The sequence below is a fragment of the Epinephelus moara genome, chromosome 5, assembly GCF_006386435.1.
Source record: "Epinephelus moara isolate mb chromosome 5, YSFRI_EMoa_1.0, whole genome shotgun sequence".
Lineage (NCBI taxonomy): Eukaryota > Metazoa > Chordata > Actinopteri > Perciformes > Serranidae > Epinephelus > Epinephelus moara.
Window position 1 is genome coordinate 23,320,150 of NC_065510.1, and position 23,340 is coordinate 23,343,489.

The 23,340-nt window shown below is 41.8% G+C and overlaps 1 protein-coding gene across 2 annotated transcripts; it reads right to left on the reverse strand.

Moving 5' to 3' along the window:
• Positions 1 to 128: 128 nt before the first annotated feature.
• On the reverse strand, positions 129 to 21,421 carry marchf1 (membrane-associated ring finger (C3HC4) 1). 2 transcript variants are annotated; one of them, XM_050044993.1, is made up of 8 exons: positions 21,014 to 21,421; positions 8,622 to 8,672; positions 8,091 to 8,164; positions 5,765 to 6,574; positions 5,332 to 5,512; positions 5,054 to 5,198; positions 2,600 to 2,644; positions 129 to 2,496 (listed from the first exon to the last, which is right to left on the reverse strand). In XM_050044993.1, the coding sequence occupies exons 1-8, from the start codon at positions 21,098 to 21,100 to the stop codon at positions 2,174 to 2,176; spliced, it is 1,716 nt and encodes a 571-aa protein (XP_049900950.1). In that variant the 5' UTR covers positions 21,101 to 21,421; the 3' UTR covers positions 129 to 2,173. The 2 variants fall into 2 exon arrangements, with proteins under 2 accessions (XP_049900950.1, XP_049900951.1); XM_050044994.1 differs by lacking the exon at positions 2,600 to 2,644 and having other exon boundaries at positions 21,014 to 21,417.
• Between the last annotated feature and the right edge of the window lie 1,919 nt (positions 21,422 to 23,340).

Sequence of the window (23,340 nt, forward strand, 5' to 3'; positions counted from 1 at the left end):
TTTTTTTTCTTTTTTTCAATTGACCGCTCAGTCACTCACACAGTGTGTCAAGTCTAAAAACATCACAGGATGGCGACCATGAAAGCTCTAGTTACATCAATGTTTCAATAACGGACGTCATAAAGCTGCAAACTGTCGAAACAAAACGTCATCAACAACTGGGCTACTCGAGATTTTCAATTATAGGAAATATTCAAAACTCTCCTCTATGATAATAAATAAAGTCAGTTCTTTCAAAACATTAGATTTTCAGATTTCAGACTGAGCTAAATATACAGTTTAAATAATTGTTTCTCTACTTATCATGTCTTTACTCTTTGGTGTCTGAAGACCTGATTGTCCAGAACGAGAGTTAAGGCCTCAGTATGCTTCAAACACAGTGGTCGTTGGATTGTCTTAACAGCGTCTGAGACCTTCTATCAGGTGTACGCCCGCTCACACTTCATGTAACAGTGGCCAGGTGTGCAACCTTCTCCATCACATCTCGTGTATAATCAAATGCAACACCACAAGGCCTACAAAGAGACACAGTCCCACAGTGTGCACCATTATTTAGAATACATATAGAATAAAAAATACATATTAGAATACACGCTGTCGGCGAGACTGATTTGTATATATTTCTGTAACAGAAATCTGAACACTGGATAAATTCAGGTTAAAATTTCTTGTTTCAGGTTGTTGACACATCAGAGTCAAAGTTTTGAAGGGTGAATTTTTGATATCTGTTTTTATCATGCCATAAATCAGAAAAAAATGTCAACAATCTTAAAAAAACAAAACAATTTTCACTGTTTTTAAGCTGACATTGTACAAGAGGCGGGGTACACCCTGGACAGGTAGCCAGACTATCACAGAGCTGACACATAGAGACAGACAACCATTCACACTCACATTCACACCTACGGACAATTTAGAGTCACCAGTTAACCTCCACGTCTTTGGACTGTGGGAGGAAGCTGGAGTACCCGGAGAAAACCCACACTGACACTAAGAGACCATGCAAACTCCACACAGAAGGGCTTCGAACACCCCACCTGGGACTTGAACCAGCAACCCTCTTGCTGTGAGGCGTTTTCTTCCCACTAGTCTGAGAGAAGACATGTCATGGAAACAATTAAACAGTTTCCTTCACCTCGGGGTGTCTCGCGTTGAAGACTAACAAATTTGGGATTTCTGGTAAGTACACTGTGATACAGTGCTGGTTATGATCACTTAGCAACTTCAGACGCAACCTGCCTCTGTGCCCTTGAGAGTTGGCACAAAGTAGGCACCAGAACAGCAACCAGTGCTCAACCTCGCATCTTCCAGGTGGTTAAAGACATGGCATATGTCTCAGCCTTGTGTAAGTGCTTATATGTCCGACAGTTTAACTTTAAGCTCATACTTTTTGCTTCCATGTGATGAGACCGCGCCACCAAACTTGTGAACATTTTCCTCTATGCAGACAACAAACAGTAACAATTGAACCGCACGCATGTTCACCGTCCACAATAACCACCCCTTGACGCAGTGACAGTTCCTGGTGTGCAGAGGTGTGAACTTGTCTTTCAAGCTTTTTTTTTCTTTTGCACAACCAGACAACCGAGTGCAACACCAGGAATGCCTCTGAGGAGAGAGTCTGAGTCCTCTCATCTCGCTCCTCTCTGTGACAGCAGGCCTCTGGCCATTTGGAAACAACTACTAACACTGTTGCCCGAGGACGTGGCTGTAAGACGTGTCATCTGAGGTTCGTTTGAAGCATACTGAGAGCTTTAATAGCATCCACAGGGTGTTCACACCTTCAAATCACGTCAGTGCAGTTTGAGAAAGTGCATACAGGAATAAAACTGTCAATATATCACATAACTACAGTCTTTACAAACTTCTCTTGCTGATGGCTTTATTTTCCTTTACATCTCTTCACCTCCTCTCTTCTCCTTTTTTCTGGCCTGCCACATTCTTCGTTACTTTGCACATTCACGCCACTGCAGCCCTTGAGCCTTTCGGTTTTCCTCGATCACTGAAGGACTTTAAATCCGTCTCGTGTCTCAAGATCAGCACTCACAGGAGCTGAGACAAACAACACTAAAACACTGTACGGGTCTAAATCACACGGTGCTCACACCATCTTGTGTTGTTGGATGAGCAGGGTGTGATAAAGGACTCTTTCTGAGTGGGAGGAGAGAATCAGTCAGACAGGGTTTTGTGCGGGAGCCACCGCAGCCTCCACCGACATGTCCGAGTCCATCTGTGCATCTGGAGCCGGGACGGGGGCCGGAGCGACGGGAACCTCCACTGTTTCGTGCCTGCCGTTGGTCAGGGCGTTGGGCTGGGCCTGAGGGTTGTGCAGGTCTTTCTCGGGGCAGTTCTGCACAGTGATGATGCGGTTGAAGGCCTTGAGGCGGTGCCACAGCTGCAGGTAGACTTTACACTGGATGTACATGAAGATGAGGCCGCCTGTGAAGCCGATGGCCACCACAATTAGCTTGGTCCAGAAGGGCCACTCCAGCACACCTGAGGACGCACAAACACACACACAAACACACAGAGCGAATGTTCGTCAACCTGCAGGAGGTGTGGTGGATCATGATGGTGGTGTGTGCAGAGCTGTGCTTACCCTGTGGCGTATTGTACTTCAGTAGAGAAACTCTCCAAAAATCGTCTGCAATCAAGAGTGAATGTAATTTCTCTTTATTTAAATGATCTCTGATTAAACGTGTTCTACGCTATTATTTATAAAGTACATTAAATATATATTAATGTTTATTAATATATATGAAGTGTTTTTAACGTACTGCATCTATGTTTTCTGCCTCTGACCCGAGGTCCTACGATATGAGCGTGATTATACACTATGAACACAGCACAACACACAACACCATCAACAAACACAACAATGAACACACAAAAGCACTGAGGGAACTATTTTTTATTTAACGCAATGACATAAATTCTGACAAACAGGCTGTTCATCAGGCTGTAACCAGCACATCCCGGATTTTATTCGATGACGACCATCATGTGACTCGTCAGTGTCAGTAGAAACAGAGAGCTACCTGCTGACTCACTGTAGAAGAAATTAATATTTCTTAAAAGAACACACTGGTGCTTTTTCATGATTTAGCCTGTTAAAGTGAAAACAGACAAGTGTTTTGCTTAATCCTAATACTGATTGCTCAGTGTAATAGCTATAGAGTAATGACACCATCTGCATTTAGATTAGTTCCCTGTAAGCCAACGGGTACAATCTCCCAGGAAAATGTGGGCCCAGCACAAAGGAAGTGGATCAACCATTGTGCAACCAAAACAGAAAGAGGGCAGCACTTCTGTTTTCAGCATTAGATATCAGTAGTCATCTACTTGGCAACAGAAAAGCCCCTGATGACAACCAGAAAACAGAACGTGATCTGGTTGTAAGTTGAAATTAAACTTATTTGTAAACACTTAGTTTTCTGAGTTTCATACAGCAGCAGCAATAAAGAAAACCAGTGTCTTCTCCCTCAAGCTTTACCTCTAATGTGCGGAGGGACATGTGTGGATCACCATCACAGTAACATAAACTGGGAGATTTATACTAGACAATACACACACACTATTCACATGAACACATTGAGTGACTACACAGAACATGTATCTTCAAAATCACATCACCAGAGTCAGACAGGTGTAATGGCTCGAGGTACCCTAAGAAGTTTTTGACCTCTAGGGGCGCTACAGTGCAGCATTTTAATGCTCCTGCGTTGTTTGTATTGAGTGTTTTACCAGCATGATGTGTGGACTGGATGTGATAAAAATTTTGGCAGTGTATTAATTTATATTGACAGTTTATAATATATTGTCTTACAACTATAGCCTGCACAGCCCACCTCCCTATAAAGCTATAGCATTTAAATACTTGCACTACATAGTATATTAAAATGTTTTTCATCTTTTCATCATGAATGTGTGTTTTTCTGATGCCTAAAAGAATTTGAAAAGTCTTCTTAAGTTTGACGCCCTCTCACATCTAAAGACAATGTGAGTTTTTAATTACACACTATAAGATTTCTTAAACTGAAGATCTTGCAGGGTCACTATTTGCAAGACTACAACAAGATTATGTAGACTCTTGTTCACTCCACAACTCCCCCACTTTCTCCTCCTTTTACACAGTACAAGAGAACCAAGACATTCCCCTCCATGTTTACTGTCTACCCAGTTTGTGGCTTCCTGTTTGGTGCTGGAGAGAGCGCAGCCATTGGTTGCTGACAAAGTTCATGTCATTGAACTTCCGTATTTGCATGAGCCAAGACTAAAAACTTGCAATATTATTAAACATGTCTGATTTCGTCTGAAGGTCAAGATGAGAAAAAGATAGCTCTGGCTGAGATTTTATTCCGACATTAGAAATTAGTCTGTGACAGTAAAATCGCTACAAAGTCGTTGGGTGTGAGGCCGGTATAATTTATATATTTACTCCTATATTATTTTCTTTATTGTACACTAGCCTTTTTAGTCTCAAGAATAGGAGAGGGTTCCCATACACTTTCATGGACAAACTTTTCAAACTGTTCCGTGACTTTTTAAGCACCCATAATTAAGTTTTTTTTTCTTGCCGCTGCAAGAAGAAGAAGAAGAAGAACAGCTGCAGAAAATTGTTTGCTGATGTGAGAGGCTATCCATGGAAGATTACTATAACAATTTCATTACACACAAAACAAAGTTTTCCAAAACTTTCAATGATTTTTCCTAATACCATTACTTTTCTGAGCCTGGAAAATATGACTGTGAAATTCTATGACTTTTCCAGGTTTTCCATGACTGTGCGAACACTGTGTTTCACTATATTTTTTATGATCATGCGAAAAACACAACAACCTTTGAATCTTGAAAGGACAGGAAAACTGCACGCTGATGTAAACAATGCACTTTTAAACAATTTTGTTGAGGTGAGAAATGTTCTTTGGCTTTACTTACACCACCTGTATGTGAGAAATCATGTTTTACAATCAAATCTGCCCGCCGTGGATCATAACACCTCTACTCTGTGTGTCTCTGGTATGTGGGCGAGGGAGCGGGAGGAATTACTTACCGTTCTTCCCAAGTCTGATCTCTTCCGCTGTTCTCTTGAACAGAACGTAGACTGACCACAACATACACACTATTGCTATCAGGTGAAACAAGACTGAACAGAAGATCTTTCTCCTCTCGCCCTTCGACATGTGTAGCCTCTCCCACTGGAGGACAGAGGGGTGGAGAGGGAGATGAGAGGCAGCATTAGTTGAAGGGAGGGAAATGGTGTTCATTATTACAGCCTGACAGTAAATCACAGTTCATAGCTGTGAGTGAGATTTATGAGCGTGTGCCTACCTTGCGTAAAGGTTTTAGCTTCGTCTCCATGACGAAGTCAAACTTGCAGAGCTCACAGCAGCGAGTGTCTGAGGATTTGATCCACTGGTTGAGACATGCCTGGTGGACAAAACTCAGGCTCCCCGTGCAGCGACAAGGCATTATCAACGGGCACTCGTCATCCCCCTCACAGTGGCAGATCCTACACACACACACACACACACACACACACACACACACACATAGAAGATAAATATACAGTACAGACATTAAGAGCAGGTAATGATATGCAACCTCTGTACTACTGTCTTTGTTTTTTGGGGTATTTCTGGATCCCTGACTAAGAGAATTTTCCTTTTTGGACGATAAAGTCAAAGTTGAGCTTGAAGTTGATGTTGACAGATGAGAAGTGCACCCACTCACACTTATATTAGGCTCATAAACACCCACTAACCTGCAGACCTCCATCTCAGAGTCATCAGAGCATTGCCGTATTGTGCCTCCATTCATACTGCAGTGTTTCTGTGGTGTGGGCACTGACATGTCCCCACCCCCTGACCCCTTCTCCTGGTATCTCTTGGTGATGAGTTCCTCGGCGTCCTCTGCCAGTGAGGAACTGTCCCCTGACTTGTAGCCCTTCTCCTGGTCTCTGTTGTGTGAGCTTTCCCTCTGTGAAACGTTGCCGTCTCTCTTTGCCGAGGCCCTGCTGCTGTGGCGCTTCTTAAGGCCTCCACTCTCCTCCACGAGAGGCTGGTTCTCCTTCCCTTCATCCGAGCCGACAGACTGCAGCTCCATGATCTGCACCTTGTCTTCCCCTCCTTTACCCCCATTCACTCCATCCCTCTCTCGGCTGCTCCCGCTGCGGCGGCGCACTCTTCGGGCTTTCTCTTTGCTCCAGCTGCGGGCCTCACGCCACGCCTCATCCTCAGAGGTGGAGTCCGACTGGGGGACCCCTGAGCAGCGGAGGCGAGGTGGGAGCTCTCTCCGGTTCTTGACAGACCGCTCCCTCTTCTCCCCGTGCTCGCTGCGATCAGAGCTGAGCTCGCTGCGGTCGGTCTGCTCCTGTTTGCCGTTGGTTTCCACGCAGTCGTAGCCGGTGCAGCTGTTCCTCTTGCGGCGGTGGCGGCGCTTCACCTGCTTTTTCTGTGCCTGAGCTGATGAGCCCAGAGTTGTGCTGGTGACAGTCATCACAGAGTTTTGTGTGTGCTTGTTGTGTTTGTGCGATTCAGAAACATCCTCCTCTAAAGGGGTCAGCTGGGTAGAACTGAACACACACATGCAGACAGAGAGATGGAGATGTGTAAAACACAAGGTGAAACAAAACAGAAAAGACAAGTGTGAAGACATTAAGTGAACAAATGGGCTGAAATGGTCACTACACCCAAATTACATTGCTTATGTTGCTTATATTGCTTATTAGCTTTTTATAAGGTTCCTACTATCTAGCAATGCAGTATGTTTCATCTTTAGGTATGAATGTTTTGAGATTCCTGCTCCTAAGATTTCTGCTTTCATCCAAATACAATGCAGGTGAAATGGATTTCCTCTGTGGTGCTCACAGTTTGCAAAAAACAAAAAAGAAAAGTCGACATGCACAGCTTTTTCCGGAATCTGCTCACTCACTGTCAGCACTTGTCAAAGGGTCTGTTTCTTTGAAAAGTAGCTCACAGTGAGAACTCTTAATCATTCTGAGGAACATTGTTTGTATGTCAGTGTTTTGAGCATCTATTGTAATTGAGTTAAGGTAGAAATATCACCAAGCCTGAGCACATAAAACTAAATCTGCACTGCTATATACGACATGAAATGAAGAAACATATTTTTTTGTAACTCTGGTGAATCAACCCGAAGAGACATTGATCAGCATCCTCCACAGCCGACTGATAAACAGATAATAGCCGGCCTAATTCCAGACTTCTGGATCTCTGTTCACTTCTCACGTTTTCAGTGATTAAGTGATGAGGTCAGTTTGACAAGATTTGTAGGTAAGAGTGGCGATGTCATATACCTGTATCTAAAAAAACAAAAAAATAACTGTTGATGAGTTGCAGCCCTTTAGGTTACCATAAGTCAACTTAATGAAACAAAGTCAAAATTCAGCATATTTTTCCAATGAATGTGAAAACAATTAAATAATCTCTTCCTGGAAGCTCCCACCAGCTTCTGTGCTGACTGGAAATTATGTTGGTGGGTGGGACACGTATTTAATTTGCAGGGGTTCAGGTGAAATAATAACTCCTCAGAGACAGAAAATGGGACACAATATATGGAACAATAATAAAGTGATAACAAAATGTCAGTTCATTCAAATTACCAGGCCAGGTGATCAGAATAGGAAATGGTGAATGTGGAATGATTTGAGCATGGTGTGTGACAAAACAAGGTCCAAGCACTCATGTCCATCCCGTGTGTCCACACTGCTATAAAACACAGCGTCCTTTCAGCCTTGAAACGACAGGACTGAGGTCATCGGCGTGACGACCCCACCACAAATAGAAGTAATAATCTGAGGGATCCCATTTCTGCAATCGGCCATCTTCTTTTTATTGATTGCGCTATGGGAGCACCATTGGACTTCAGCATCCATTTTAATTTTGTTAATGTCCTCTGGGTGCAGCAGACCATACTAATTCAGTCTCCCACTCAGCGGAGAAGAAGCTTTAAACTGTGCATGTTAATATCACAGAGAGAAGTGTGGCTGCTCTGAGGTGTTTGAAGATATTCAGGGAACGTCTGTCTTTGACTTTCTGCCCCTGAGACTAAAGAGACGGCAGTCTCACCTGCATATGTCCTGAGAAGACGGAGTGATTGATGTTCTTGAGGCTGTAGTCAGTCCTGTTGTAGAGTTGCTGGCCTGAAACAACCAACAGATATCTTTAGAAAAAGATAGTGACCAGGTGACAGACTATAGGCAGCAGGCATCCATGAAACACACTGCCAAAAATATACAAATATAGCGAGGTGAAACACCAGACAAAAGGGAATCTGTTATGAAAATGGATGGATGGATGTTAAAAGGCTCAGGTGATGATTCTCAGCGGGTTTATTTCTATGAGCAACTCCTCCACACTACACACACACTCATTTGATTCATAGTAAGTATACGAAAATATTAATCAGGGGAGCTCAGAGCATCATTCAGTGCCTCATAACTTGTGCAACAGTGTGTACTTAGAGCAACCTTGTATTAATACCACTTCAGTGTTAACACATTCATGCAGATCAGATTCTGTCTGGGTGAATGGTGCTATCAGACTCTGTGAATTGTGACCTTGATATTGGCCCTTTAAACTCTGGTAGTCAGTGGTTACCTTGGAGATGTTGCTGGATCGACTCCCTGAGCGCCCGGGGGCCTTCCTCCCCTGCAGGGAGATGGAGAGATGGAAAATCATTAGAGACCACGGAGAGGTATGTGATGCTTTAATGGCATGAGGCAATGCAGCCTGGGGTATTTAAACCAGCAATCTCTCTGGCACACAACACTAGATGTAATAAGACATTAAAACAATATTTCACTGCACTCACAGGAGCACAGGAGCTGAGGGCTCATTTATCTCAGCATAATGTTTCACTGTGATTCTTTTCATCATGAGGTGATGAAAAGAATGATGAAAATGAACTGTTGGTAATTGATGGTATATTATGAAAATAGTGTAAGAATCAAATGCAAACCTGGGTGAAATTACAAATCCTAATTGAAATAATAATAAATAATAAATAATTTAATGCTCTGCCTCTGAAGAACAAGTGAGAGCCACTGCTCAGCGGGCAGCCAGAGACAGCGAGGGAAAACAGTGTGTAGAGGCAGCAGCATATTTTCACACCTAACTCAGCTTCTGTTTAGTTTTAATGAAGTGCGTTTTATAATAACTTAGAAGAACAGTGTGTAGGATTTAGTGGCATCTAGCAGTGAGGATTGCAGACTGCAACCAGCTGAAACTTCTCCCATGTGCTGCAGCGTTCATTGTTCAGGAAGTTTTTATCGAGAGCCAAATTATCCCCAGAGGTCTCTTCCTCTCCAAAACAAACAGACCTGGTGATTTAAATTGGTAAAACACAGAATAAAGCAAATTCATGTTAAATAATCAGTGTTTTTCCAATGCTGCTAGGTGGCTGATGCAAACATGCAAATGGCCCCATCTTTAGCCAGTGTTCGGTTTGCCTGTTCTGGATAAAGAGAACAAGCAATTAAGAAAGTCTTACTGTAGGTGAATGAGGAAAACTTGAATGTAGAAGATATGCGGTTCTGTTTCATAAAGCAAATAGGTTTAAGAATGTTTCCTTTCTTGACATTTTGTGAGTTTGTTTTTGTTTTGTTTTTTAAAAAGCTCAGAGTGCTTGTACCAGTCAGTTGAAAAGTGAAATGCTGTCCCCCATTAGTTTGGAGCATGTGGCATTAGACATCCAAGTTTTATCTATCTATAAAGCAAATAATCTGTGTCTGACTGTCTTTCTGTCTGTCCTTTGTATATCTCGGGAGCCGTTCATCCAGTCTACTTCACACTAGGCAGGTGTATTGCTAGGAACCCACGGGTGTGCCTTTCAGTATTAATAAACTTTGAATAAACAAGCAAACAGCACTCTGTATTTCTGTGCAGTGGCGGGGCTTCAGGGCTCTGCAGAGAACAGACTGTGAGCAGAGCATGTCTCGCCATGTATATTTCACCATGTTTCTGACCGTGAGTAGATCTTTGGTGTTTTCTTTGCCATATTAACTGATAACCGGGGAGGAAAGGAGGCTGGTGCAGTCCTGTACTCCATACCACTAAAAGATTCAGTGCCAGTGTGCGGCACGAAGATGGGGGACAGCAGCTGCCTGCTTAAAGCAGTTTGTTAAAGTTGGAAAGATATTCAGAGTCAAACTTCCTGGATCAACAACTCATGAGCAGAACGTTGATAAAACACAAACTACACTAGTTTCCAACTGAAACAATGAGCCACGTCACCAAAACAATCCCTCCAGGCTGGACAGATAATGTTGCTCTACTATATGTGTGCAGCATGCTGTGAGCTGAGTGCAGGGACCGTCTACAAAGTGCAACACTGAAAAGAGAAATATTCAATAATACGCCAAGATACGCCTGTATATACTGTATTGTCACCAAATATTAACTTCACTCTTCACTCACAATCATTTTATATGAGCCTAATGTTTAAAATTCAATAACAGACAAACTGCTGTCGATAAATTAAGTCCTAATATTAGTCTAATAAATAAACTGTTATGATTTTAACAGATTTGTCAACTCTCAAATTATTCTGAGGCCCTTACATCATTTAAATATTTTTTTGCCATACATGATGTCAAGTGTTTCTCATTTCTTTCTACACCATACAGGTGTTAAAGAAAATGAATGCATGTGTTCAAGGGTACATGAAGCAGGGGCAGGAGGAGAATACTAAGAAGCAATGATGGCACATTGTACTTTAATTTGCTTACTGTCTGTTTAAGGTGCTGCTTTCAATTCTAATATAATACTGGATAGTTTAATAAACAATTAAACATCATGTTGTAATTGTTATATTTTGTGAGTAAAATCTGAATCTGCAGTGTAACCAGTAACATGTCTCTGTCAGGCCAATGTAGTAGTATAATGTCTTCCTCTGAAGTATAAGTAGAAGTACACAGTACGTGAGTAATATACCACTGATTTGCATATTTTGTAAGTGCTTTGGCGGCCTTTTGTAAGTTATTTTGGGGTACAAAAAGTAAAAATATCAATATATCTAAACATTATAATATTTCTATAGCTGTTTAGGTCCAGGTGTATTGCTCAGGACCTGAAGACAGTTAGACGAGCTAATGCTTTAACTTGGCAATAAAAACAAAAACATTATACAATTAAACTAATCAGCTTTTAACATCACCAACATGTTCTGTAGTATTCGGTGTCATTCAGCTGGCTGTGTGTCGACTGGTTTAAATCCAGCGTCAGGAATCATGCGTGGTTCGATGTCCTTGTTATTTCATTGTGACCCGAGCTAAAACCAGCCAATCCTATTACCTGGCCGTCCTCCTCTTAGTGCACAAGATGCTGCTCTGCAATGTGTCTCTATTTAAAGCAAACTAAGAGCACTTTTTCTAGGACTTCCTAGAGCGCTGATTGTCCGAACTCAGCCGTCAGACCTTGACTCAACCCTCAAGACATCTGTGGCCTCATTCACTGCCTGAAGCTTCTTATACAAGTTCACCAGTAGAGTGCTCTGTGTAGGAGGTACCAACTGATAAACCGACATGAACAAAAGAATATCCTCCCTAGTATCTAGATTGTGTGTTTTCCAAGTTGTAAAAAACCTAATGTGACATAAAAAAGTCTGGATTATTTTTTCCAGCATCAGTCACAGTGGCCCAGTGGAGAATTTAAAAGTATAGTTGATTCAAGAACGGCAAATTTATATCGTTTTGACTTATCAGATCACCCAAACTTAATCAGCTGTGTATTTGTGTTTACATGAGTTTATTACTTCTGATTCAAAACCATTTAATAAATAAATGCAGGCTGAGCATAGAGGTCCCGCAGGGCTTTGGTTTATATAGTGAAAAAGAAGTGGACAGCATTTCCACTGAGTTTTTTTGGCCCTAAAACATCAGAATCTTTTGGCAGGTGTCTAAACAGAGAATGTTGACTTAACACTCAGTTTGTTGGGAAAACTATAGTTAGAAACTACCAGATTGCAACAGGAAATCTTTGGAGAAACACTATTTTTCCAGTCCTTCTCAAATCAACATTTCCTCCATCACTACGTTGAGTTGGCTCTCATCCGGAGCCACATCAGTGATGTTACTGGCAGCCAGGTGCATTATGGGATTAAATACGTCGTGTCCCAGACAGTGGACACACACCTCCAGCCTCAGCTATCTTTACTGTGGAAAGGTGCTGGATTCTGTATGAGCTATGTGTGAAAAATAGTTCCCGCACAAACACACACACACACACACACACACACAACATGGTCCATCTCTGAACATGCGATGGGGTCGAGCAGGATGACCTGCCAACTGTCTGGTGTTGGAGTGAGTGGGCAGTGGAAGACAAACTGAAGCATAAAATGAAGTGAAAGTTAAAGAGATATGTTTTGATAGTATATTCACAGGAGGAAAATTATTAAAATGATCATAATTTGTTTGTCTCTATATTTTCATTTTGAAATAAAAAGAGGAACATGCCCATGTAGGTCAAGATGTAAACCGTTGAAATTTGTGGTATTCTCTAAACTCCACAATTGTCAAAAAGAAAACAAAACTAGAAAGGAACACAGAGTGCACAGACCTCTGCCAAAGCTTCTATGTTACGAAAATCTGCTAGCACAAACTTCCAAATCTATTAGAACGAGCGCTCAGTAACGACTTCTTTCTGCATGAAGTTTGGCAACAACATGCGTAGGCTACCCCAGAGGATTACTAGTACCTGTGAAAGTGGGTTGTGACATGGAGCCATCAGATTTCTACAACTGGCTTTTTTGTCACTACTGAACTTTAAGGTTTAAAGTTGTCTTTATTGTCCCCGGGGTTCGCATAAAAACATAAAACAGACTACAAAGGACATCACCAATGACACATCCACGCAAAAAATCAACAGAGCTAGAGCAGGGAAATAAAAATTCAGACCATACCAAGCAGGCTACACATATACAAGAGTGCAAAGTGCAAGTGTGCAAAGGGAGTTCAAGGAATACAGCCAGAGAGCCATTTGCTATTAAGCGTATCAATAGCACTTGGGATAAAGGAGAATCTCTTGGTCCTCCTAACAGGTGCCCTGTAACGTCGTCCAGAGGGCAAAAGCTTAGACTCATCCAGAAGCGAATGGTCCTGGCAGTCCAATATAGCATTAGCCCTTTTAAGGATCTACCAGTTTTAAATGTCCAAGACCATGGCCTGACTGCTTCCTGATATCTTACTGGCCATTCTGACAAATCTTTGAAGTCTGTTCCTATTGGACATATTTATATTTCCAAACCAAGCAATAATAGTAAAAGTTAAAACAGATTAAATGAAACATCTGTAAAAAAGAGTCATCATCTCAGAAGAAATGTTAAAAGTTAATTTTTCTCTGAAAAAAGTCTCTTCTGGATCTTTTGGGAGGTCGCATCAACGTAATTTAAATTTTAGTTTTTTATCACTTTACTAAAATCTACTGGGCTTAAAGATGTATGGCATTTACTCAAACTATCCTGCAATCTTAACAAAAGTGAAAAATTATTTGTGTATCCACCCCATGATTTGGATCCCCTTCAAATTTAATGGGTTCTTCTTGGTGACTGCTACATCCTTCCACCAAGTTTTATGAGGATCAAGCTAGTAGTTTTTACGTAATTGTGCTGACAAACCGAACCAAAACATAACCTCCCTGGCAGAGGTATATAAAAACAGGTTCACAAATATACTTTAATTTCTAAGAAGGCCAAGTAATTTCCATAAACATCTCAAGAGTATCGTTTTGTTTAAACAAATACTGCTCAAGCAAGAACAGGGACTACTTTCAGCTGTGGATTAACATGAGTATTTACTGCAGCAGGCCGGTGTATGTGGGACTGACTCAAAATAAACAACAGCGCCCGTGCTCATCTTACAGTGAAGGAACATGTCATTCTCACTTTGGATGCAGTGGAGGTCTATGACACAGAGGAAGAAGATATTTAAGGCTTTGGCTATACAGAATATACTCGTGGATTCACTTCATTGTTTCAATGTTTTGACAGGATTTGTTGACTATAATAATATTCATTAAAATACTCAACAGCTCTGATGGTCTTGATGTGAAGACAACACTGTCAAAAACCTTTGAAAAATATAATTTAAAATAAACAAAGGTAACTTCCAATACATGCCTGCTTACATGCAACACATGTTTGAGGTATGGAATGTTGGTATTTATATATAGGACATACAGTACAATTCCTATAGGTGTACTTTATGTATCTTACAGGATATTTGCAGAGTTCAAAGTTGATGATTGTAACATCTCATGTGGGTGGCTTCTTTATACTTTTTATACTTGACATATAAAAAGCAAAACAGAGCTTGCCTGTACCAACCACCAGCCCACACACAGACACAGCTGTGGGCACACTCTGTGCAAATCAGTGAAATAAATAAGAGAGACACAAGTACCAGGCTGCATCATCTAAGCTGATCAAGGGATTTGCTGATGGCCAGGTTTAAATCAGTAGTCCTGCGTGGAGTCAAAGCAAACACTCTGTAGCCTCCTCTGGGTGTTACACTACATGGACACATGTACCGGGCACAGGGCACATGTTTGTGCTGTTTTAGTTCAACAGGACAGATCAGTAACTCATCATGAGTCGTGAAACAGTATATCACACATTGTAACTCTAAACCTCCACCATGTGGTTAAAAACAGTTAAAATTAAAATAAATTGCCTGTAGTTATGAGGCTAATGGCAGTGCGTGTGTCCCCATCAGGTACGTGAAATGTTCAGAGTATTTTTCATTAGTCTGAATTTGCATTTCTGAGAAGATACAGATGTTTGTGCCACTTCATCATGTCAGTGCTCTGAGCTTTGTGGTGCATTTATGTAAAGTTCTACCTGTCAAAACCCAGAGTGTAGGCTGTTAAAAACCACTGCATTCACAGCTAAGCTCTCGGAAGATAAAACTTGCTATAAACATACATGATCACAATACAAGAACTATGAGGAAATTGTAGCTTTTTTTACATTTAAAAAATACTTTTTAATAACATTTCCAGTAAAGAGTGTTCAGTGAAGAGGTATGTTGTAGGTGTTTAACAGTGCTTCGCACAAAGACTGAAGGCAGGGGGAAAGAGCTAGTCTTGTTAGCTTGTAAGCTGGGTACACATGCTTAAAGGAATCTCTTGGTTTTGTTCACATTTCTGCAAGCATGAAAAGTCGTCACCTGTCACAATGGCTTCTAAAACAACATGCTAATGTTAAAATATTAAAGTTGTTGTTGGAAGGCACGTTGGACAGAGCTAAGCTAGCCATTTCTCTCTGATACAGTCTTCGAGCCGAGCTAAGCTAAAGACAACTGGTGCAATTTTCTGAACACACAGGCGTTAAAGTGACATCATTCTCCTCATGTTACTCTAAGTAAGAAAGCCAGCAACAGTGTTTTTAAAATGTCACAGTATTCCTTTAAGAGCGGCACATCTGAACGGACTACAACAACTTGCTACTCCCCTGTCTGACAAAGCCAATACAGTCAGTTCAAACAGAACTACTGTGTGTGTACTGATCTGTTGCATCTGTACAGTGGTTGCATCTGTATCATCGTCACATTCTTCAGCTCACACCATATAAACACAGACAGAGTACAGCAATGTTTAAAAAGGCAAATGATCAATGCCCAGCTTTTCGTTCTTGTACTCTTAAAAGGCACGTTGATTTTACACTGGCTCCATCACCCTATAAGTTTCCACGCATGTAAAGGTTTTACTCCTTCCTACGATCAAAGAACCTGCAATGTAACATCCAAAGTATCCTGAATTAAAAGCCTGACAAGTCTAAGTCACAACAAAGAACTGCCAGCGTTGCAAGAACACCTAACTGCACACAGGATCACAGTAAAACACTCCGCTTCTTCCTGCTGGTGCCTCGTACAAGCCTCAACCCACAGTTCGGTGGTGAAAAAGTGCTGCATCAGAGACGCCATCATACTGTCACCTACCTGAGCGTCTGCTCCTCTGCCGACACTCTGACTCTGATGCACAGCAGAGACTTTGGTCAGTCTATGTGTGGACATGTGCATGTTTCTGCAGAGGGGATTAAGTGATGTAGCGTGGACTGAGGGCTATATTTTGGTTCTGTACTCTGGCTCAGGCTCAAAAAACACCTACAGCCACATTTAGACAACCGACCAACTGTGAAGCTGTAGCTGCACTGTTTATATTTGGTCACAACGTGTTTTAAAGAACCTTAACACTCGATTTAAAACCTTTAGTATTTCTCTGTAACATTAAATATTTGTTAGTTAAATAAGAATAATATCCATAGTTATAAATGATTAAGTTTTTTTAAACTAAAAAATGTAGCTCATCTGCTTCATCAGGGTTGTGGTATTGTGGTTTCCTCTGTGTCAAGATAACCAAACAAATCAATAACTTTTCTCACACTCTGACTCTTAAGTGTTCAGCCCTGATTGGTCCGATGAAATACGTGACATCACCTTTTACCAACACAGCTTCCCCACCTCAAACTAACAGGAAGAGCACATAACATCCACAAACAGACAAATTTCTCATGAAGCAAAAATAAATAGCATGAAACAGCCAGTATGGTTTTAACAGTGGCAGATATTGGTGTGTGTATCTAAATTGTATCATTTATCACAATAAGAAGTCTTTAAGAGGAAAGGCCAAAGCATTTAAAATACTGAAATGTACATTTTGCAGTAGACTTATGTGTCTATTAATGAAAGACAGGACTTACACAGGTGTGTATTTTTATCATAACTTTTACAGCTATATTTTCTATATTCTTATTTTTATATTTTCACCTTTGATGTGTAGTCCAGATAAACATTTGCAAGTTAGCAATCTATTTTCAAATGTATTTTTTCTCCAGGTCCAGATAGCCATTGATTCCCATTCCTTCTTGTGCAGTATGAAAATCAACCAGACCAGAACAGGGGTAACCATGTTATTTTAAGAAAAATCAGTGCAGACTTGATGGCCACTGTGACAGATTACAGAAGTAAAGTAATGCTAAGTAATTTTGATATCTTATGGATAGGAATGGAAACCAGTTGATTCCTAGAAGAGTAAGAAAAATATGTCATGGTTTCTAAAATGATTTAAGCATCATTGATTTGTGGTAAATGGGCTAAAACATTTTACAGGTCCAGTGAAATTAAAGTTGCATTATTTATGTTTTCCGCTTGTGTTTCTGGATGTGATGTTCCTTTATCTGCTGCGTTCATACTTAAAACTAAGAAGATGATCCTTAAAATTAAAGTAAAATCGTTCTACTTTACACTATGTTAAATTGTAAAGGTCCAGTGTGTAGGATTTAGGGGGCTTTGTTATTTTGAACAACCAATTTCATTCATGTTCTTTTAGTGTATAACTGCCTGAAAATATGAATCGCTGTGTTTTTGTTACCTTAGAATGAGCCGTTCATTGGGAGTGGGTCCTCGTCCACAGAGTCCACCATGTTGCGCTGCTATGTTTCTACAGTAGTCCAGGGTGTTTGCACTTCGGCCGCCATAGTTGGTAGCCTCTCTGTGATTAGCCAGCATTGAAAAACCCCCACTGATTTTTAACATTAAACTGCTTTATTCAGTATTTTTACCAGTTTAAATCACAGAGTGTATTTGTTTTAGAGAGGAGGAGACCTCTGTGGATAATTCTGCTCCCGGTAAACACCTCCTCAACATCTGGATCTTAAATTATCAGAGGAAAAAGGTGAGCACATGTTAGCAGGTGCTGGGCTAGTGGCCCATCTACAACGAGCCAAACTGCTTCACAGAAACATTTTTACCAGTCAGTTGTCAGTTTTAATGTGTAACTTTATTCAGTGTTTTACTGGTTTTAATTACCTGGTCCGTTTGTTTTGGAGAGGAGGAGACCTCTGCGGATAACTCGGCTCCTGGTAAAAACTTCCTGAACAATGAACACTGAAGGAATCAGTTTCAGCTGGTTGCAATCGGCAATCCTCACCGCTAGATGCCACTAAATCCTACAGACTGCTCCTTTTTATATGGATGAGGGGTTGGATAAGAGTAAACCCAAGACCTGCATCATTCAATAAGCTCATTCAGTGTTTCTGCTTATCATTTTTATGCTGGGCTGACTACAGTCTACCATGCAGATGGTTAACACTGCACAAGAAGCAAGGTGTGCACACAGACCTGGTGTCATTATTTAAACAAGATTATTATAAATATCCTATCCTCACCCAACAAATCTACAAAATAAAAACATATTTGTGAGGATTATTTAGGTTATTATCAGTGGATCGTTGTGGAATGAAGGGTAACAAAAAACCTGCTGTTAAACATTCAGTTTGTGGGCATCCTCATGGCCTAATAGTCTAAATGCAAACCATGTACATGACCACATCCTCTTTCTGATTCATGCTGGTGGTCTCTGTTGTGTGCTACAATCCCCTACCCTCCACATATTTTCTGTTTTGTTTCATTTTCAACTGTCAGATTAATGTAACCCGGGTGGAAAAACCGAGTTCATTCATATCTCCTAGCAGTCTCCTAGCGTCAGTCTGGGCGTCGTTACGTCACGCCGTCACATGACCGCGCGCGGCCTATCCGTGTCCCTAAAACTGCGTTACAGGAAGTCAGTCGGGTGATGCGAGTGGGGCACGCGGAGACAGACAAACGCTGCAGGTACATTAACGGTTAAAAGTTATAATTTCGCTATGTCAACATCCAAAACTTTGTTAACTTGTTAAACTAATGTCAACTTATAGGAGCCGACTACCAGCNTTAATAAAACCCTTCATTTAAAAACTGCATTTTGTGTTTACTTGTGTTATCTTTGACTAATGTTTAAATTTGTTTGATGATCTGAAACATTTAAGTGCGGAAAACATGCAAAAAAGTAAGAAATCAGGAAGGGGGCAAACACTTTTTCACACCACTGTATATATATATATATTTGGTGTACACTGAGAACTGACACTGGTCCTGCTCCTTTTTATTCAGGCCAGGTCTGATGGCGAGCTAAGGAACTAGGAACTGAATCCATGTGAACTGAATCCATGCACGTTGGGCAGTGAGTCTGCAAGCCACCCGCTACACTACTCACTTCCCAGGAACCGATCCTCCTGCTCTGGTCGGGCTGGTAGGAGTCTCTTTGTTGCAGCCACTTTTTTTTCCCCTTGTTGTATGCCCTCGCGGCTCGTACGCTTGAGCGGCCTGTCGCCCACACACACACTCGCGCATTCCCTTTCCCCACTTCGGACACTGCCCCTCTGGACACTCAAGCCGCCTCAAGTCATCGTGTTTGCAGCCCTTCGCGTTGTGGGCAACCTGAGCTTTTGTTGAGCTCATTATGTGAACTGACTGAGCTCATCAAACTGATTGGGCTCATTGAACTTTTGAATTTGAACGTATTGAACTTATTGTATTCATTTGATTGCCTTGAATTCATTGAATGTTAATTTGAATTTGAAATTTCTTTTCTGTTTCTTGTGAGTGGCCATTCCCTCTGTTTTGTTTGTTATATTTTTTCAATATATGGTACCATTTTGAGCCGCAAGTTCTGTCTCAGTCTCTTCCTTTCTCCACTCCTAGAGCCGAACCCAGATCTTCTGAACTAGCCTTGCAGTTGATGCTGTCTTGCTTTGTGCAACATAGCACCCATAGGGTTCCAAAATTAGTGTGCACATGCTACATTAAGGAAATGGGGAAAAAATGGGCATGTAGCCTGCAGTCCAGACTTCAGGTCTGATGTTCTAGTTCACTCTTTGACCATAGACAGCTGCCACTAAAAATAATGGTTTCTTTACACATGTGAACAGGTGTCCCGACTAAATATAAATCTCTCCTTGGGCTGGTTCCTCTTACCTGTGTACATTAATGTATAGAAACTAGTATGGCCTGTGTTCTCATTATGTCTGTTCCCCACGATATGGTTGAAGTTAGGTAAAAAAAAAATACCCATCTTGTCCCAACTGAAAGACTCATTCAGCTTCAGAGTTACTGCTTTAAATCGTTTGGATACTTTTGAAAACTAAAAGACATCCATGTGCCTTAACTGAAAGTTCTTAATTCTGTAGGGTTGGAGTGGCGCTGACAGTAGAGAGGTTACAGGTAATGTAACAAATGACAATGTCTTTCAAAAAGCTAGTAATCCAACAGTCTGTACTTTTAGATGCAGATCTTGTGATCATTGTAGGGCAATAAAAAAAAATTACACTTCATATTTTACCAAATTTGAAGAAGTGGAACCATTTTATACTACAGTTATTCCAAAAAAGACGTTAGGGACTGTCTAAGTTCCTGTTTTCATCTTAACAAGTAGGTTTGTAGTGAAGCTTAATGAGTGCACAAACAACAAAACATTCTCGTTCGTGTCTGGAATTGAGAGACCAAGAACCCACAAACCAACTCTGCAACAACCATCCAACCTCCTGCATGAGTTTGTAAATGATATAGTTTCCATTAGAACTCAACTCTGTACTTAGTGTATGACCACGATGACCTCAGTTCTCTTCCTGCTTTAAGTCCCAATCTCTGTCTACTACGAAAGCTCCCTGCTGTGTGAGAAAAACATTTTATAGCCTTTTGCATGTGACGCAACATGAGGTGAGGTGAGGTGGGGTGGGGTGTGACGGAGTGTCTATAATGTTCCATGATGTGGACGTGATGTGAGGTTCCATAGCAGTTGAAAGCATCAAACCCCAAATGGGGGAACAGTGATAAAAGGCGGCTGAGTGCATGCATGTACTGTATGTGTGAGTGACTGAGTGAGTTGAAGAGACTGTCAGCTGAAACTAGAGGCAGGCAGACACACACACACACACACACACACACACACACACACACACACACACGCATACATATGCAACCTCAGCCATCAAGAGGACCAATCAAATGACTTCTACCTTCTGGTAACACAAATCCTGAATCATAAATCTCTGTAATTTGACCAACTTTACACTAGTTTTAAGCCATAACTGCAAAAACTAACAAGAATATAAAGCTACAGAGCTTTCTCTGGCACGTCAGAGGCTCGAGAACAGAGTTTTGCGGTCAGAAACTCACCTCAGTCTTGTCTTTAGAGCGAGTAGAGCTCTTGCCGTTGCTGGCTGTCTCCCTGGCCGGAACCACAGTTATCTGTTGTATTGGCATGCTGCTGTTTCCAGGCAACGGTTCGGTGTTACTCCCACAGCATTCCCAGCACGCCGCACCTTCCTGTCATCCGAGCCGTGTCCCTGCGTGTGATCCACTGTCCCATCCGCGAGCTGTCTTCAGGAAAATGGGACGGTGTTCCGGGATCGCGCTCCTCTGTCAGCCCAATCCGGATCATCAAGAGGAGCGGAGATGGAACGGGATCAGGTCACCGTGGCAACAGGAAGACAGCTCTGGAGATGGTGGGGTGTGAGGTCGTCATGACGACTGGGAAACTACTCAGCAGTGCACACCACCTCCTCCTCTTCCTCCCCCTCCTCCTCCTCCCCCTTGTCTGCCCTCCTGCTGAGACAGAGAGACGGAGAGAGGAAGAGTTCAGATTGACCCGAGCAGTAAACAAAGAGGCAGGGAAAATGTGTGTTGTAGCGACGTGTGTGTGTATGTGTGTGTCTTTCTCGGAGGGGCGGAGCCAGGATTTTGTCGTGCTTGCTGGGTAATAAGCATACGGTCCACGAGGATTAGGGCTTAGACTAACCTCAATCTCCTCCTCTGACCAGTGGTGCTGCTAATAAGCTTACGCAACTTGTGCACATGGACAGCAGTCACACACACAAACGCGCACACACACACACACACACACACACAGAAACAGTGTGTTGATTGAAGTTAAGCCGCCTCTACTTCTTCTGTCATGTTTAAGGAATACAGGCACATTAGTTGTCTGACCGGTCATGAAGTGCATAACCTACACAACCATACCAGTGTCTTCACATAATGTGTGTGTAGGTGTGTGTGTGTGTTTGGTGTGTTAGGGTATAATCCTATTTTAAATTGTCCCAGGTCATGGGGATTATGATTGATATAACAGGAAAATGAGTGACTTAAAGTGATCGCTAAAGAGCAGCCGCTGACCGAGGTGAAGAGGCGAACAAACTCAAGTTTCTCCACAGTGGCTGCCCACTTCACTTTGACAGTATGCTTCTCTTTTTTTAGTTAAAATATTCAAGGGTCTTTTAAGACGCATAACCAAGACGATTTGAATAAATGACAAAAACTAAATTATTACCACTGCAACTGGAATTTTAAAACCAGATTTTGTGGGGGGGTTTTCCCCCTTCACTTTTACTACATTGTTAAATTGGATCCTACCAGGGAGGTGGATTTAAGCATCTTGGGGCCTGTTTCAAGAGCTAATGTGGGGCCCCTGCAGGATTGCCATCTTATGGTGATTGTTCATCAAGAGGGTGGCACTTGCACAGAGACTTTAAGGGGTGACAGAAATTTATACTGTATATGCTGATTTAATCGCAAGCTATCACATATATAAATATTTGCTTGGGAAAGCCCCCAAATTTGTAACAAATTTGTTAAAAAGCAGTCTCTCTGATGCGAAGCCGGCCGTGGGCAGGGGAGAGCTTGACAGCAGCAATGAAACATGGAATCTGTGGCACACACTCAAAGGCGAGAGAAGATCACAGGTGACTGAACCGTTAAACTCACTTTGGAAAGATGCGTGACGTTCTTTTCAGAAAGCGGCAGGAAACAGGCAAACAGGAACCAGGAGGGCAGAAGCAGAGTTTTGAGGCAGAGTGGTTTACCGGGGAGCATAGGAAGCAGGAGAGTCAGGGACGGGCAGGGTTGATACCAAGGAAGCAGTCCAGAAAAAACACTGGAAAGTCTTGCATAAATGACAAAGGCAAGGAGTGTCTGTGAGGCAGGTGTCTTTATAGTGACAGGGGGTAATGATCTACAGGTGAGTGGCGTTAGCCTGGTGAGGTGGCTGTGTTGGACGGCAGGAGCTGGAAATGTGTGGACAGGCGATAGGCTGGCATGTAGGTGTGGTGACAAGGTGATGGGAAAATTCCTGAATGAGCTGAAGAGCTGGCATGTATGGCAGGTGAGAAGTGCCACTGTGACAAAATAAAGATATTTTGAATAAAAAATACTTCATGATTGTGGCACATGAGTAAAGCAATAAAAAGAAATACCAAAAGGTGGCATTAGAAGTTAATACACTACTAGTCCATACCCATTGAGTGCACAGTTGCCCACGTACAGTTTCACATGGTGTTTGTTTGGGATACAGGTCATAGGAAATTGCAGATTAAATAGTCAACTGAACCCATTAAGAAGAACAATGTATTCAGACAGAGTTTTTGTGAATTTGATAGTACGACTGCTTTATTGAAAGTATAGTAGTACCATTGCCAATAGTGGGATAGTTAGTGGGCTAAAACTGT